This window comes from Bacillus rossius, chromosome 10 (assembly GCF_032445375.1).
Source record: "Bacillus rossius redtenbacheri isolate Brsri chromosome 10, Brsri_v3, whole genome shotgun sequence".
Classification (NCBI taxonomy): domain Eukaryota; kingdom Metazoa; phylum Arthropoda; class Insecta; order Phasmatodea; family Bacillidae; genus Bacillus; species Bacillus rossius.
The window spans coordinates 49248546-49263110 of NC_086337.1; the positions used below are offsets into that span (position 1 = coordinate 49248546).

Consider the following 14565-nt stretch of genomic DNA (forward strand, 5'->3'; position numbering starts at 1 on the left):
GCCCTTTCCACCGAACACGTCGACGTATTTCTTGCACGTTATTTGTGGGCGGAGTGTTGGTGTGTGTATCGGGGTCCAGTCGTGCCGGTGCATCCCGGCAAAACAGTTAAACAAACAATGCCCCCCACCCCTCCCCTGAATTGTTTTCGCACCACCCCCTGCGACGACACGGCCACGCGTGACCCGCCCCTAAACCACCCCTAAACCACCCCGCGCGGCGCCTGTGTGTTCCTGATGCACCCGCGCGCCGACACAGGTGATGCACGAGCGCATAACTTACCCTCGGGAAATGTTATTTCTAAAGGTTGTTTCTCATTAAAGGAGATAAAGAAAGGTACATTTTTAACTTATTTTTTCCCCCCCGCTTTTTCTACCACTGAATTTGAAAATTATGATCTATTTAAGAAGCAAGGCACACTGACAGTTCTAGATAGTAACTTTAGCGAATATTATAACAGTTGAAGGAATTTAAATTTAAAAAAAAATTATAACGGATCCCAAATGATTTAACAGAAAAATTAATACCAAATACAACTAATCGTTTCCGACAACAGGGATTCCATAAATTATGCGCTCAAATAACATTTTTATTGAAAAAAGAAACATATATTATGGCGACTGTTTTCCGGATTCATCATTTACTGTCAAGTAATTAGTGCACGTGGCTTCCTTTGGTAAAAACAATAAACTCTGGTTTTATTTTGCGTTTTGGCCCTCTTTTAATAAATTCTGTTCAATCGATATGAAATGAAATACCACAGTTATACTCTTTCATGTTGATTTACACATTTATATTATTGAGAACATTTTACGTAATAATACTACATATTATGAAATGTAATCTTTGTGAATAACTCTTGATTTGAACATGGTTTATTGGTTTTAATTTACAGGTATTATTTGCCGATTTTCATTGCCATTGTACGAGGTATTAAACACTAAAATTATTATTTATCTACTACGCATATTGGTTGCTTGGAACGTATAAGTGTGCCTTTAATACTTGTGCTTTCTGAAACACAACATTGGGTGCTTTATTACTAATCATTTAATTGAATAGTCAAACTTCATAACTGAATTTAGAGGAAAATATTTTACAGTTCCAAATAAAATTAAAAATATGTACAGCCAATATGATCAATGATGGCATTAATCCGCCACTTTTATGTATATGTATGTATACAGTGAAAGTACAGTAATAGAGATAACAATAAAATTATCAGATGTTAGATACAATTTATTTGTCGTGAATCATTGAAACTCCATGCTTAAAGTCAAGAATAAGTTAGTAAAACAATTCAGTCACTTCAACAATTAGGTTTATTTCACTGTATGTTCGTGGATGAACATGCAACGAAATTTAAAAATATTTCAAGGTTGTTTCCTGTTTTCACTTTGAGTGTCCATACATTATCTGTGCCATGTGCTTAAGACGATTTTTCCTTATAAACAACACGTGACATGAGGTTTTCTGAAACGTGCATGCTTTTTATAGAGAATCAACAGTAAGTTTAATTTTAATACTGGAAAGCACTGAAGGGACTTCCATTACACCTTTATCTTGATTTCTCCGCAATATAAGGTAACGGTCACCGCTCAAATTTCACAGAAATCCTGTGACGACGAGAAGACTGCGCGCCAGTTCAGAGCCTTGCGCTTAGAGGCGATACCACGCTAGAAGCACCAGCGAGCGTCGCGCTTATCATCCCGCTACACTAACACACATACACTCCTGACGAGGCGGGCCCCTTAAGGCAAACTGGACACTGCGACGAGTATTGATTACACTTAGTGAGAAATTCAAGGGCGTTGTTAATTTTTTTGAGTTCTGCAAGATTGTCTCAAATAAACCGTTTGAAATAAGTCCTGCAGGCGTGAAAATGTGATATGCCGAAACAAACCATTTAAACTGGCTGCAGCTTTAAAGTGCAAGGAAATAATTTTTACAAGCCTTAAGAGAAAATTTGTGAAAAAGGAAAAGTACTTAAAATTTAGGTCGCAACGCTCACACACGTTTATAAATTTAACGGTAGTTAAAGTTTTAATAATTTTTTATTTGCAGGTTTTGTGGTAAAATAGAAAAAAGAATTTTTATATGATACATATTTTATATTTATTTGTAATCATCTTCGTGATTATATTTACGTTTTGAAAATACCAAGAGTTAAAAAAAAATTTAATTGTTGATAATGTTATTATATTATCACTTACTACGTGTTATATTTTAATATGTATGGTTTTTAAAGTTACTCTGTGATTATTTAATCATTTATGCTTCAATCACGTCACCTCTACATTCTGCTTTTAAAGATTTGAACAGCCATTTGGCACCCCTGAAGAACTGGCACCCCTGAAGTACTGACACCCCCTGAATAACTGACACCCCCTGAATAACTGACACCCCCCTGAAGAACTGACACCCCCTGAGGAACCGGCCCCCCTGAGGAACTGACACCCCCTGAAGAACTGGCACCCCTTAATAACTGACACCCCTGAAGAACTGACACCCCTGAGGAACTGACACCCCTGAGGAACCGGCACCCCTGAGGAACTGACACCCCCTGAGGAACAGGTGCTGCGACTCACGGTTCATGTCGAGCGTGACGGCGCTGGAGATGGGCGCCACCAGGTTGTTGTTGGACGCCTGGCACGTGTACACGGTGCTGAGGTCGCGTCGCTCCAGCCGCTCCAGCCGCAGGGTGTTCTGCACCCTGGAGTCGCCCAGCGTCTCGTACGAGTCGTCCAGCAGCGCGTTCTCCAGCCACCACGTGACCCTGGGCGGCGGCCGGCCTGCGGACCCACATCACCACCACTCACACTCTTGCCTGGTGCCGCGGGGAGCCCACAACCCACGTGGTTTCGGTTCCCTGCGACAATTTCCCGAGATTTCCCAAGTTTTGCGTTTTGGTATTATCGCCACTTCAGCCGCTAAACCAGAAGTTCACAATGAAAACAAGCATGTCGTGACTAACCTAACCTAACTCTTCGATTTTTTAAATTTTTTTTTCTAACCTAACTAAAACTAAGTGTATTTTTGAGGGGTCCGGGTTAGGGAGGGACCTAGGTGCGTCTCAGGCCGAAGCCTATACGCCTAGTCATGCTGGAATTAGCCATGCAGGGAGAGGGTCGCATGCATCGTGTACTACGAGGGGATTGGCCAGCCATGGCAATGATTGGCGCCATGGTTAACTCTCCTCACTCTTAAATCTAGACTATAACTAGAGATAGGTTGGAAATTTCAATTTTTGAGGAAATCCGAAGTTGCACGAACGTGGTGGGGAACCGAAACCACTTGAGTTGTAGGCTTCCCATGTGCTGTCCCAGTAGGTACCTCCGTTCCCTGAGTACTAACTGCGCACGTACAGTTCAGTATTACTAGATACCTGAAAAATTCCCGGGTTCATTTCGTGCTATGCTAAAATTCGAATAATTAAACCTTAGTGCTGCTTCTGCCATTGGCCCACTGTTAATCAGGAGGACCGAGGGCCAATTAGAGACCGTCACTCATAGAAGTGTCGAATCACTGGCCACCCAGTCGAGACGACTACACAAGTCAGCTGGAAATGAACAGTTGGCATTTGCCCGAGTGTGTAGAGGATATTGGAGTCTATCCTGGTGGTGATTGAACCCGCAAATTTTTCCGATCTCTAAGTATTGAACATTCTATTATCTTTCCCTTGGTTTAAAAAAATATATGTTTGAATGAAACTTCAATTAAGATATATAATTATGCACCAATATTTTTTTTGCAAGAAACACTCAGTAATATCTCGAAAAATCTAATTATATACCTATATATAGACACACACATATATACATAACAAGAAATACTGGTTTCCAAAGGAATATTTTGTAAAAAAAAAACAGAAAAAAAAAATTCCGCGCATAAATGTCATTTTTGCTTCCCTTAGTATAACTATAACTACAGGTCTCCAATTTTAAAAGTGTTCTTCCAGCTCAGTACGCCGGATTATAATTGTTTCGGGGAGGGAAGGTAGAATCTTCCACTCAAATTGAACAAACGTTTTATAAACGTAATACGAAACAGTTATAAATTTGTAGAGGTACAGACGTTTCGCGGAATAATTTGGTTGCCAGATACATTGCAAATATTTGTACTTTTTTAACTGTATTCGTGATTGCACCGATGTTTTTAAGATACACGCCATTCTACAACCGTGAGCCAACGATGCACAACTACATAGAAGAGAAGTAAACGAATCAGATAGTGCAAACTATCAAAATAAAAAATGCTTCTCGCTAAGAAATCAGCCAATGGAAAACAAAAGTTGGTAGAGCGAGCAAATATAAACCTTTGAATTTTAATCTGAAGCCAAAATAATTCGCGGTATTTCCGGGTCTCTACTTATTGCACGTTAAATTATTTTCAATACAATCGAGCGTTTTTTTTGAGGGGGTGACATTTGGAAACAAAAGCATACATCGATATTTGCATAATCCGTATCTGTCAGTTCTAATGGAAAAAAGTAAGCATACTATGGTCACGTGTGCAAAACACTTGAATCGGTCCACAACATATCATTAGGGACTGGACTAATCAGCTGGTTCAATGACCTGTGGGTTAGAATCCGCAGTCCTATGCATGCTTCTGCTCATTGGTTGCTGACTTGTGAGACGTCCCAGCTGGGTTCCCCGTGATTGGATACTTATTTGGTTGAAGGTCTCTCATTGGCCCAGAGTCCTGCGGTTAAACTGTGAGCCAATAACAGAAGGATTCGCAAAGGAATAGCTTTTTGAATTTTAGCTTATCGCGAAGTAAATCCACGAAATTTTCTTGTGTTTTCATAAAATTAGTCTGTGGTTGGATGTGGAGCAAACAGAAATGGAGTTACTGTTTGTTTGGACTGCGTGTTTGTTACAACCAGAAACTGGCACACGTGGTCTGGGGTGTGCGCATTTATAAGACACTGGACCCATTACAAAAGGTTTATTAAAATTTCCTTCTATTATTTAATATTGTTCCTGTTTTTATCCATTATGTTAAACTATCTATTACCAAGTGTACATTTTGGCAAAAGAACACAATGTGTTGGGGTGTCAATTCTGTAATATACCAAACCATTGTAACGTGTACCTTATACGACAATAAAACTCTTGAATTGAATTGATTGACTCACGTTCCAGAGGACGCGGGTTCGATTCGCGGTTCGGTCAAGATGATTTTGCATTTTCCAAGTTTTCTCGAAACACTCCAGATAGTTCCTGTCTTTGGATTGCCGATCGCTCAATCTGTTCCTTTGAACTGAGCTGTTGAGTTTATTCTTCTGTAATGACGTAAACACCATAAGACCAAGTAAAAATATACAAACGTGAAGTAGCAAGCACTACTAACTTTTAACTTGGAAAATGTTTGGTTTGAAATTTAATTAATAACCAATTAACGGCGATCGTGAAAGAGTGAATTTAAAATTTTGCATGCAGTCATCATATTTCGCGAAAAAAATTGCAACTAATACGTTTATAATCTCGCGAAAATAACGCTATCGTAAGTATAAAATAATGTGCTGTGCCATATAGCTAAAAAAGAAAGAAGTGAAAATATAACTATTTTGTTTGATATTATTCATGACGACTGAAAATAATTGACGTGTGGTCTATTTTACTTTAGTTGCAAATACGCTGCTCAAGTTAAACAGGTAAAAAATTTTAACTGTTTCATATTACGTTTACAAAACGTTTGTTCCAATTGAATGGAAGATCCCTCCCCCCCCCAATTCTAATCCGGCGTATTGAGTCGAAAGAACACTTTCAAAATTGTGGCTTCGAAGCTTAAGGGAGCTAATCCCACATTGCCAAGTATTACCACCACTTCACTGGCATCTGGCATCAACAGGCACGAATTTCAGCTGCCATACAATGTTATATGATAGAAGGAGGGGGCGGGGACTTCACCAAGCACCCAATATTAGCATTCCAATATTAGTTGGAAATAAAAAATGGGGGAGGGGTTGGTAGTTCAGAGAGAGAGAGAGCGAGAGAGAGAGAAAGGTTATGTCTAATTCTTCCGCCCACTTTCCTCTCTTCCAATTCCGTTTTTCATTTATTCTCTGTGGGAATATTTGGCAGCCTTACTATTTTATCCTGCGGCGTATTTCCAGCTTTTGTTTTTCCAGGGATAAAAAGTTAACTGGGATAAAGAACATAATTTAACAAAGTACAAGTACAGATTTTATCGTGTTTTTTTTAATGTCCGCGTTTGCACGCGATCAAAAATTTCCCCTTCAGCCGCTAGTGTTATTACAGGGTGGGGGGGGGGGGGAGATAGAAAGAGAGAGACGGCAAAGATAGAGGAGAGAGAATTAGGGAGAGAGAGAGAGAGAAGGAGAGAGAGAGGCTTTTGCTCCAACTAATTTAGCTAGAAAATATATTTTAAAAAACATTCGTCAGCTTTAATAATTTGTCGAAATGACTATAATTGTAGCTTATTGTATGTATGACATATCTAAGAGATGTATCGCTATTATTGCCTGAATGTGTGTCTCTGTTCACATCATGCAGTTGAGGAGAATCCGGTAGACATAATAATAATGATCAGTTGATTAGAGACACCAGTACTCCGAAAAAAATGATTTTTTTTCAAGATAGTTCTCAAAATGATTAAGCGTTATGGTTTAAAGAGTAATGTTTTTGAAATGAACTACTTTCAGGCGCATCACGTGCGTTCAGCAAAGTAACGGCCGGCACTCTCGCAGGCCCAATCACGTGTCGGAAAAGCATCGATCATGAAACCTAAGCCAATAAAAATACTAACTGTGCCCGTTAACACAGCGTGTTGAAGTCTAACAGCCAAAATGTTTTCGCTGAACGCAGGTAAAAACTGTACCAGATCCTCTGAGACCGGAAACTGCACACATCCTGTAGGCGTGGTGCACTGCGTGTTTGCACCAAATGTCACCTTAGAAGCATTCTACAGACAATCATTTTTTATAACGGCTTCAAACCAGTGCAACTTGATTGTAGATTCGTAAAAAAACTGCTCTATTTGAACCTTTCAGTTCCTGAAATTTATTTCATTGATATCTTCAGTGAACTCTACAGCTGTGAATACTATCATAATGAATACCACTGATTGGACAGTCAGTAATAATTTATCAGCCAAATGTTCAAATGTCATCATTTCTCTTATTTAGGTCAATCCCACTAATGTTATAAATTCGAAAAAAAAATTATGTGTCTTTGTTACCACTTAGTTGAACGGATTTTCATGAAATTTGATATATATTTACTTAAGGACCTTTGCTTAGGACGTAGGGTATTTTTCATGTATAGTTCCTGTGCAATAAATAGTAACAAAACGTAACTCTGTAATTGCCGAATGGATTCTATTTTTGCTTTTTAGTGTATTCGATAGGTGTACATTCTGAAATAATATAGAATATTTATTATATAGAAATTATATAGTGTTAAAAAGTTCTTTAATATATAACTATACTCTGTATTTTTTGTAATTATTTTTGGTGTTTGTTATTTTGGCGAAAAAAAATATTCTGAAATAACTTATGTACCCAGCTTCGCACGGGTAGATAACGATTTTTAAAAGAGTATAACTAAAAAATCACTATTAAAACACTTATATTAAAAATATTGCTATGTTGAAACTAACTTATTTTCGCACTTGGCCTTAAAATTCTAATTTGTTTAAGCAATACTATAATACATATGACTGTAAAGAGGTAAAAGAGCATACATCCCTGATAGTTCCAGCCTTGAGTCACAAAAACAATGAGATATTTATTTCACCACTGTAATATACATTGATTGTGCGTTGTGTGACTAGTACTAATAATTAAAGTAAATCGTTCGATCATTTTATGAATCTTCATGAAATTAGTATTAATGATTATATAGTTTATTATAGTATTATACATATCCATGTAAAATTTACTGAATTTCGCTTGTAGTAATATACATAATTCATTTCCGTATATGATATTTTATGAGTACATGTATAATGAATGTGAATTTAATAGTGAATTACATTGTGTTAATTTTTTTAGTAATTGTATTTTTAATGTGTTGTGTGTGATTGCTTAAAATGCGCGTCTACACTTCACATGTGATTTTTTTTGTCTCATTGTTTTTTTTTCTTTTTTACCATATTTATGTTGATTATATTTGTTTTATAGTTGTATATCGACTGCCTATTTTGGACTACGTCTGTTGGCCGCCGCTCTAAATTAATAAATATAAATAAAATAAATATATAACTTTATCTGGCCGTGCGAAGCCGGATACAGTAGCCAGTTATTCATATTTAGAGCGAAAAATAATTCACGCGGACCGCCTTAATGCCACCCTGCAACGCACTTGGGCCAGTATTCCAAGACACAAAAATAATGGTTTATGTGCTGACTATGCTACACCTATACTCTAACCGTATCCCTAGTGCACGATAGGACACGACCAGTCCTTTATTATTAGGTAGTGGATTTCGGTGTTCTATTAGTTGCCGATATGTTGCCCAAATTTTGCGCATGCGCAGAGCGCACTTTTTCGTTGATTTTGTCCAGTTGGCAGACCCGCGTCTGGCGCCATTAACTCGTATAAAGTCATTTTTGTGATCATCGGGGGACGTAAAAGCGTGTTGGTGTGCGAGATGAACCTTTATGATGGCGAAACTATCCTGGAATACATTTTGTACACCTTAATTGTCATAACAAGCCATATTTGCAACTCAAAAATAATTAATTATAAAAGCTGTTCTATTTTTGTGCGATGGAGATGCTATCTCTAGGATTTTTGCCGTAACAATTTTATCGATGGCTGCGAAACGTCCGTTAAAATGCGTTGAAACCAGTTTCTAGCCTCGCGCAGGATTCTGTTTATTAAAAACCGGTTGCTGATCTGTTACCTTGCTGGGATTCGATTTGGACACGTCCAGGAATACGTCCTCAAATACGGCTAGAATACGTCCTAGAATAGGTTATGGTTGTATCTCAGCAAAGGCAGTGCTTATTCGTTACCTTATCCGAACGACATGTAATGCCGCATTGAGACCACCTGCACTGAAGATGGCTGTTCATGTACTAACAGCCAACGTCTATAAGTTTTCAATAGTGTTGTCATGCAACTGTTTTGCAACCAGGTTTTTGCATTTCGTCAGATTTCAATAGCACGTGCTTATCAATCGTTCTAATGTGACTGATTATTCATTACGAAACCTCTACATCTACGTCTGAAGGACAGGCGTATCTAAATATACATCAAGATGTTCATGCGGAACTTACTCCTCATTAGTAATATCGAGATGTTCATGAGTATCGTTAAAATCATAATTTTGCCTCCCGTCCCTTTCAAAGGCGCATTATAATTACCAAATGAAGTAACAATACAGTTAAAAATTATTTTATAAAGTTCATTAAATGCGTTTAATTTACAGCAGAATTGTATCGCACGTAGGGATAGTTAAAATTAAATATTAATATAAGTCTTAGTACATTTTTTACAGATTTATAGATTTGATATTAAACATATTTTTTTTCGAGTTGGGTCTAGTGAGTTCTGCGGAGTAACAAAGGAAAAAAAAACTGCTACATTAAAAATAAAGGGGGTTGTCTGTAAAGTCGGTTTACGGACGATGATTTTACGTGATAACGTCATAAGAAAACATTGATAAAAAATTGCATACTTTTTAATTTTCAAATATTATTTAAAGTTTTTGCAAATTTAATTTAAATAATTTGTTAAAATATAAATCATGAACAATTAGTTAAAGCGCCCGCCTTAACCTGTTTGATATTATAGAAGATTTTCTCGCACGGTGGTTGGCCGGTTCTTGCACGCTCGGCTCAGGCGGAACGTGACAATTTTTCGTGCGTGCAGCCGGCGTTCATCGATTTATAAGACGTTATCACGTCAAAAAATTGTAAATATTAGTTATTTTATTTTTAGAAAAAATTGTTTGTAAAGTAAAAGTGAATTAAACCCGCGGAAGTTTTAACATTATACTTACACACATAACAATTTTTTTTAACGTAAGACGCACTTATTTTTATTTATAAAATATAAGTATATATATATTATGAAACGACTACAAAGAGCGCAGGTGACTTTGTAAATGCGTGTAAATACGCACGAAATACGAAGTAAATGGTGCTCACAGGATTTATCCGATTATACAGGCTCTTGCCGCGAGGCCTGGCTCTGTGCCGTTACGGGCCCATTAATATCGTTAAATGCTCCCCGTGACACAGCTTTCCAATTTGGGCGACATGTGTCACGCGGCATCGATTTGTTTCGCGCGCACACAAAACCGCCAGTGCAAAAAGCTTAATTTTCAAACGTGAAAGGAAAAAAAAATATAACAATAAGTTGGATGACTACCTTAATTAATTGCGAGCCCTTTTTTTTTTAAATTCAAATCATCCGCATGCACCGAATGGAAAATATAATACCAATGGAAAATACGATCGCTCGTTACTTACTTTTTCTGGTGTTTATTATTAGGCTGTATACTTTACCGCGTTCGTAATTGGAACTTTTTTCTAAGCATAAAAACCCACAGCACCAATTAAATTAAAATATTTAATTTCAAAATTTAAAAAAGTTTTTAAAATTTTTAATGTGATATATTTAAAAATTCACTCACAAAAATATAATTAAATAAATAACCCGAAGTAAATCATCTGTACTAAATCACACAGTAAAATCTTAAAAAAATCATAGCGATTACAAGTGAGAACAACTGCATTTTAGAGGGGGGAAAAACATAGATACCGACCATAATTCGCGGGAATTGATTATTATGTACCTGCGTTGTTCGTAACACTTGAAGTGAATAAAGTCTGCTTGGAAGAACTAGGCCGTTGGGAACTAGACGCCAGTTACCTATTGCGATGCGCTGGCCTGCAGCCCTGACGTATCTTCAACCGAGTTGCAGTTCTTACAGAACTTGCTGTTATTCACATGCGTACTGTTCAAATTCTTTCCGAGCTGCAGCAAATTTTTCTGGCCAGGTTTTCAAGCCGGTATCGTCTGAACCCGAACCACCACTGCAAGCTCCCACTCTGTTTACCAAGTTTAAGCTCTTCCAAGGTAAACACTCACTGCAATCTCCTACTCTGTTTACCAAGTTTAAGCTCACCCGTGGTAAACACTTTCTTGCCCGAATGGGACCTAACCTGCACATTAAATTCAAACAGCAGAGAAAATAACCCAAATGCATAAATCTTTAAAGGGTGGCATAACATCATTAACAATATTTATTATGATTTGACTTTTTGCATTTTTCATATTTATTAATATTTCTTTTTCCAATATATATATATATATATATATATATATATATATATATATATAGCTCCAGCAGGTACATTTACTTTATCTTGAACAGGTATGATAGTTTTTCGTCATCAAAGAACATCACTTGATCAATATTATAAGTTACTTTATTATAGCCCAAAATACAAATAACAAACGTTTGAATAGCTGTAACCTGACTGAAACGAAACAAATGGCGCGAATAAGTGACTAAATAAGTTTTAAATTTTATATTCAGGTATTTGAAGAGCTAAGATATTGTTTTTTTTTTTTTTTTATTTAAACAAATATGGCCACCGCAACTCTAACAATGACACATGACACAATTGTGGTCACTGAAGGGTTGTGCGTGCTGCAAGTTCCCGCGTGTCGACGCGCCGGGGGGAGAAGACGTGGAGGGTCGGGGAATCGGGGACTCACCTCCGGTGGCTATGCACATCACGTCGGCGGAGCTGCCCTCGTTGTACGGCCCGATGGTGTAGTGGGCCACGTGCGAGCCCCTGTCGTCCAGGATCTGCAGCTTCACGGGCGGAACTGCAACCACACAGACACACGATCTCAACTCTCGCCGGAGTGCTGTCTCGCAGAAACACTGGGGTGAACCATGGCCCCCGCAAGGGTGGGGCTGGGTGGACCCGCGGGCTCAGGCCCCGTTCATTTTTATCTCAGTACACACAGGCCTACTCGCTGTGGTTATTTCAAAGTAAAATATTTTTTTATAAATAACTAGCGACCCGCCCCGACTTCGCACGGGTGCAATGGCGACTCCAGGAAGATCTCTCGGGCAGGGCTCTCGCACACAGGAGGATGCAGTTAATAATCATGACATTGCCCTTGGGATATTCACAAAATATATCGTCTCAAATACCGAAATTTAGTTTTTTTCGTACAAATTTTGATTTGAAAGAAGAGTTTAGCACATTAACGAAAGTATTTAAGTTAAGATTAATATTCCCTACAAAGAAATAAGAAGTAAAATTTGGGCTCGGAATGGGGCTATCGCCCCCTGCGCCCTTCCTCTGGAGACGCGCTTGGCACGGGTGCAATGCTGATACTAAATATACTACAGGATGTCTTTATATACAACGTTCACAGCTTTCTTTGTAATTAGACAATATTAACATAATATAAATAAACTAAATGCACAATGTATTTAAGGTACTTAATTGGATAAGGATTAATGCTGTATTGCTTGAAATCGCTTCGTAAATAATATATATAATAAGGTAAAGTAGGTATAAAAAATGGTTATTGTGGGTTAGTCCTCAGAGATAAGACATGTACCATTGCGGACTTTTTTGTAGACCCTTTTAAGGTGTACAATACTGTAGTACATTATTTTGATCTATCTCGTATGGTTTAGCCAGCGATTGCAATGTAATCGCAACAAAATGTGTTTATTTACGACATCACATTATAAACCTCTAAAATCATCAGTGTTTCTCGACTATATTATGCATTTATTATGCATATAAAACTTCCTATTAAATAACTCTATTTATTTAAAAAAACCGTATCAAAATCCGTTGCGTAGTTTAAAAGATCTAAGCATACATAGGGACAGACAGACAGCGGGAAGCGACTTTGTTTTATACTATGTAGTGAAGTGAAGCTTAGTTTGGACTTATAAAATAGTGAATAATGTTCGCAGGCTTTCACGGACATTGTCTGAAGTAGCTAGGCTTCTGGGTTGTATCCGTGTCCTTACCTAGGCAACTGCTCCCTGATGATGGCGACTGCATTGTCGACCGAAACGTTGGTGAATTATTTGCCGAGGACACGGCTACAACCCAGAAGTCAGGCTACTTATCAACTAGTGACCATAATTATACGCACGTGACTGTAAAATTGGGAAAGGGGGAGGGGGGATCGTCTCCGATCCTGGGTCCAGGGACCGTGATCGAATGTGGGGGCCATGGGGGGAACTGTTATGTCATCTATGTTATGTTATCTATGATTTTTCATTTTAATCCATATCAAAAGTTTTTTTTTTTTTTTTTTTTTTTTTTTTTTTGCTAGATATGGCATAAAAGTTTGCTGTCTGATATTTCTGAGTATGAAAATAACGATTCATTTTACACGAACAAGAACTATGGCCATGTATTTTTCGCAAAGAAAAATTGCCAGACCAGCTTTGTGTTAAAAATTTGTAGCACTGTCTGTGTTCTGTGTTTGGCTGGTGTTTATTTCAGGTGCATGCTCTCTGTCACCTCACCAATCACAGCCACCCAGTCTGGAATGTGGCCTGAATGTCCCAGTAAAATAGGACTGGCTTCTCTTGCAGACGGCCGCAAATCACAAGGGAACAATCGCTAGTGCAGACATACCCAATAAGCTATTAGAATTTATTTCTCTCCGAAGTCCAATATGTAAAATATATCAAACATAAGAATTATCATAAACGTATAATTGTATGTGAACAAAATACACTTTAATACCCACGAAGGTCACAAAATTAATTTTTTAGGATTAACCTTGTGTTAATATAAGGAGAATAGTAGAATACAGTTCGTACGTTGATGTAAAATGTTACAAATCTGTAGGCGAATGTATAGTTTCATATCATTGCAAACTATTCTCAGAAGAGCAGACGATTACAATTTATAATGAAAACTTGATTTACGTTTCTTATAGTTTTCAAAATAAACCTCTTCTTTAATAATGAACTGTGTATATTTGTAAAAAAAAAAGTTTTATTTCCAATTTTTAGTTTCGAAAATGTTGGTTAGGCCCGGCCTACCGGCTAGAGACGCCACTCATTGCTGACAGCTAGCGAGGCGTGCAGTGAGTGGTCGATAAAACAACATTCTGGGAGAAGACTGTCGGCAGAAATATCAGCCCGCGGACCTGTCATAGAACTGCAATGCTGTATTACCAAAGAATTGTATTAAATCATAGTTTTTTTTTTTAAATTGTATTAAATCATAGTTTTTTTTAAATTGTATTAAATCACGGGTGATGTTTCCGCACATAGCATAATAGAAACGAGAAATTCTGTAGTATATAGACAAATGGAAAAAAAAGGTGCAGGTTCTTAAGTACGCGCGTTTGAAGTTATACTTACAATGCGTAATAAAATAAATGACTTTAATTTTGCATGCCCGTAATTAATAGAAATAAAAAAATAACTGTAATTATATTATAAATAATTTTGTAAAATATAAATTCAATCAAAATTTAAAAAATTCAAATAAATACTCAGTATTCAATATTATCTAATATAAACACGCGTATAAAATTAATTATTTAATTTAGGTAAATGATCGAGATATATTGTTATTAGTA

General features: G+C 37.3%; 1 protein-coding gene across 1 annotated transcript in view; it reads right to left on the minus strand.

Moving 5' to 3' along the window:
* LOC134536341 (nephrin-like) overlaps positions 1-14565 on the minus strand; it is a 699671-nt gene that overhangs the window by 264515 nt on the left and 420591 nt on the right. Inside the window, exons 4-5 of the mRNA XM_063376094.1 lie at positions 11701-11814; positions 2587-2790 (exon numbers count right to left, since the gene is read on the minus strand). Of these exons, the coding sequence (XP_063232164.1) occupies positions 2587-2790; positions 11701-11814 (318 nt within the window). The remainder of the gene's footprint in view (positions 1-2586; positions 2791-11700; positions 11815-14565) is intronic.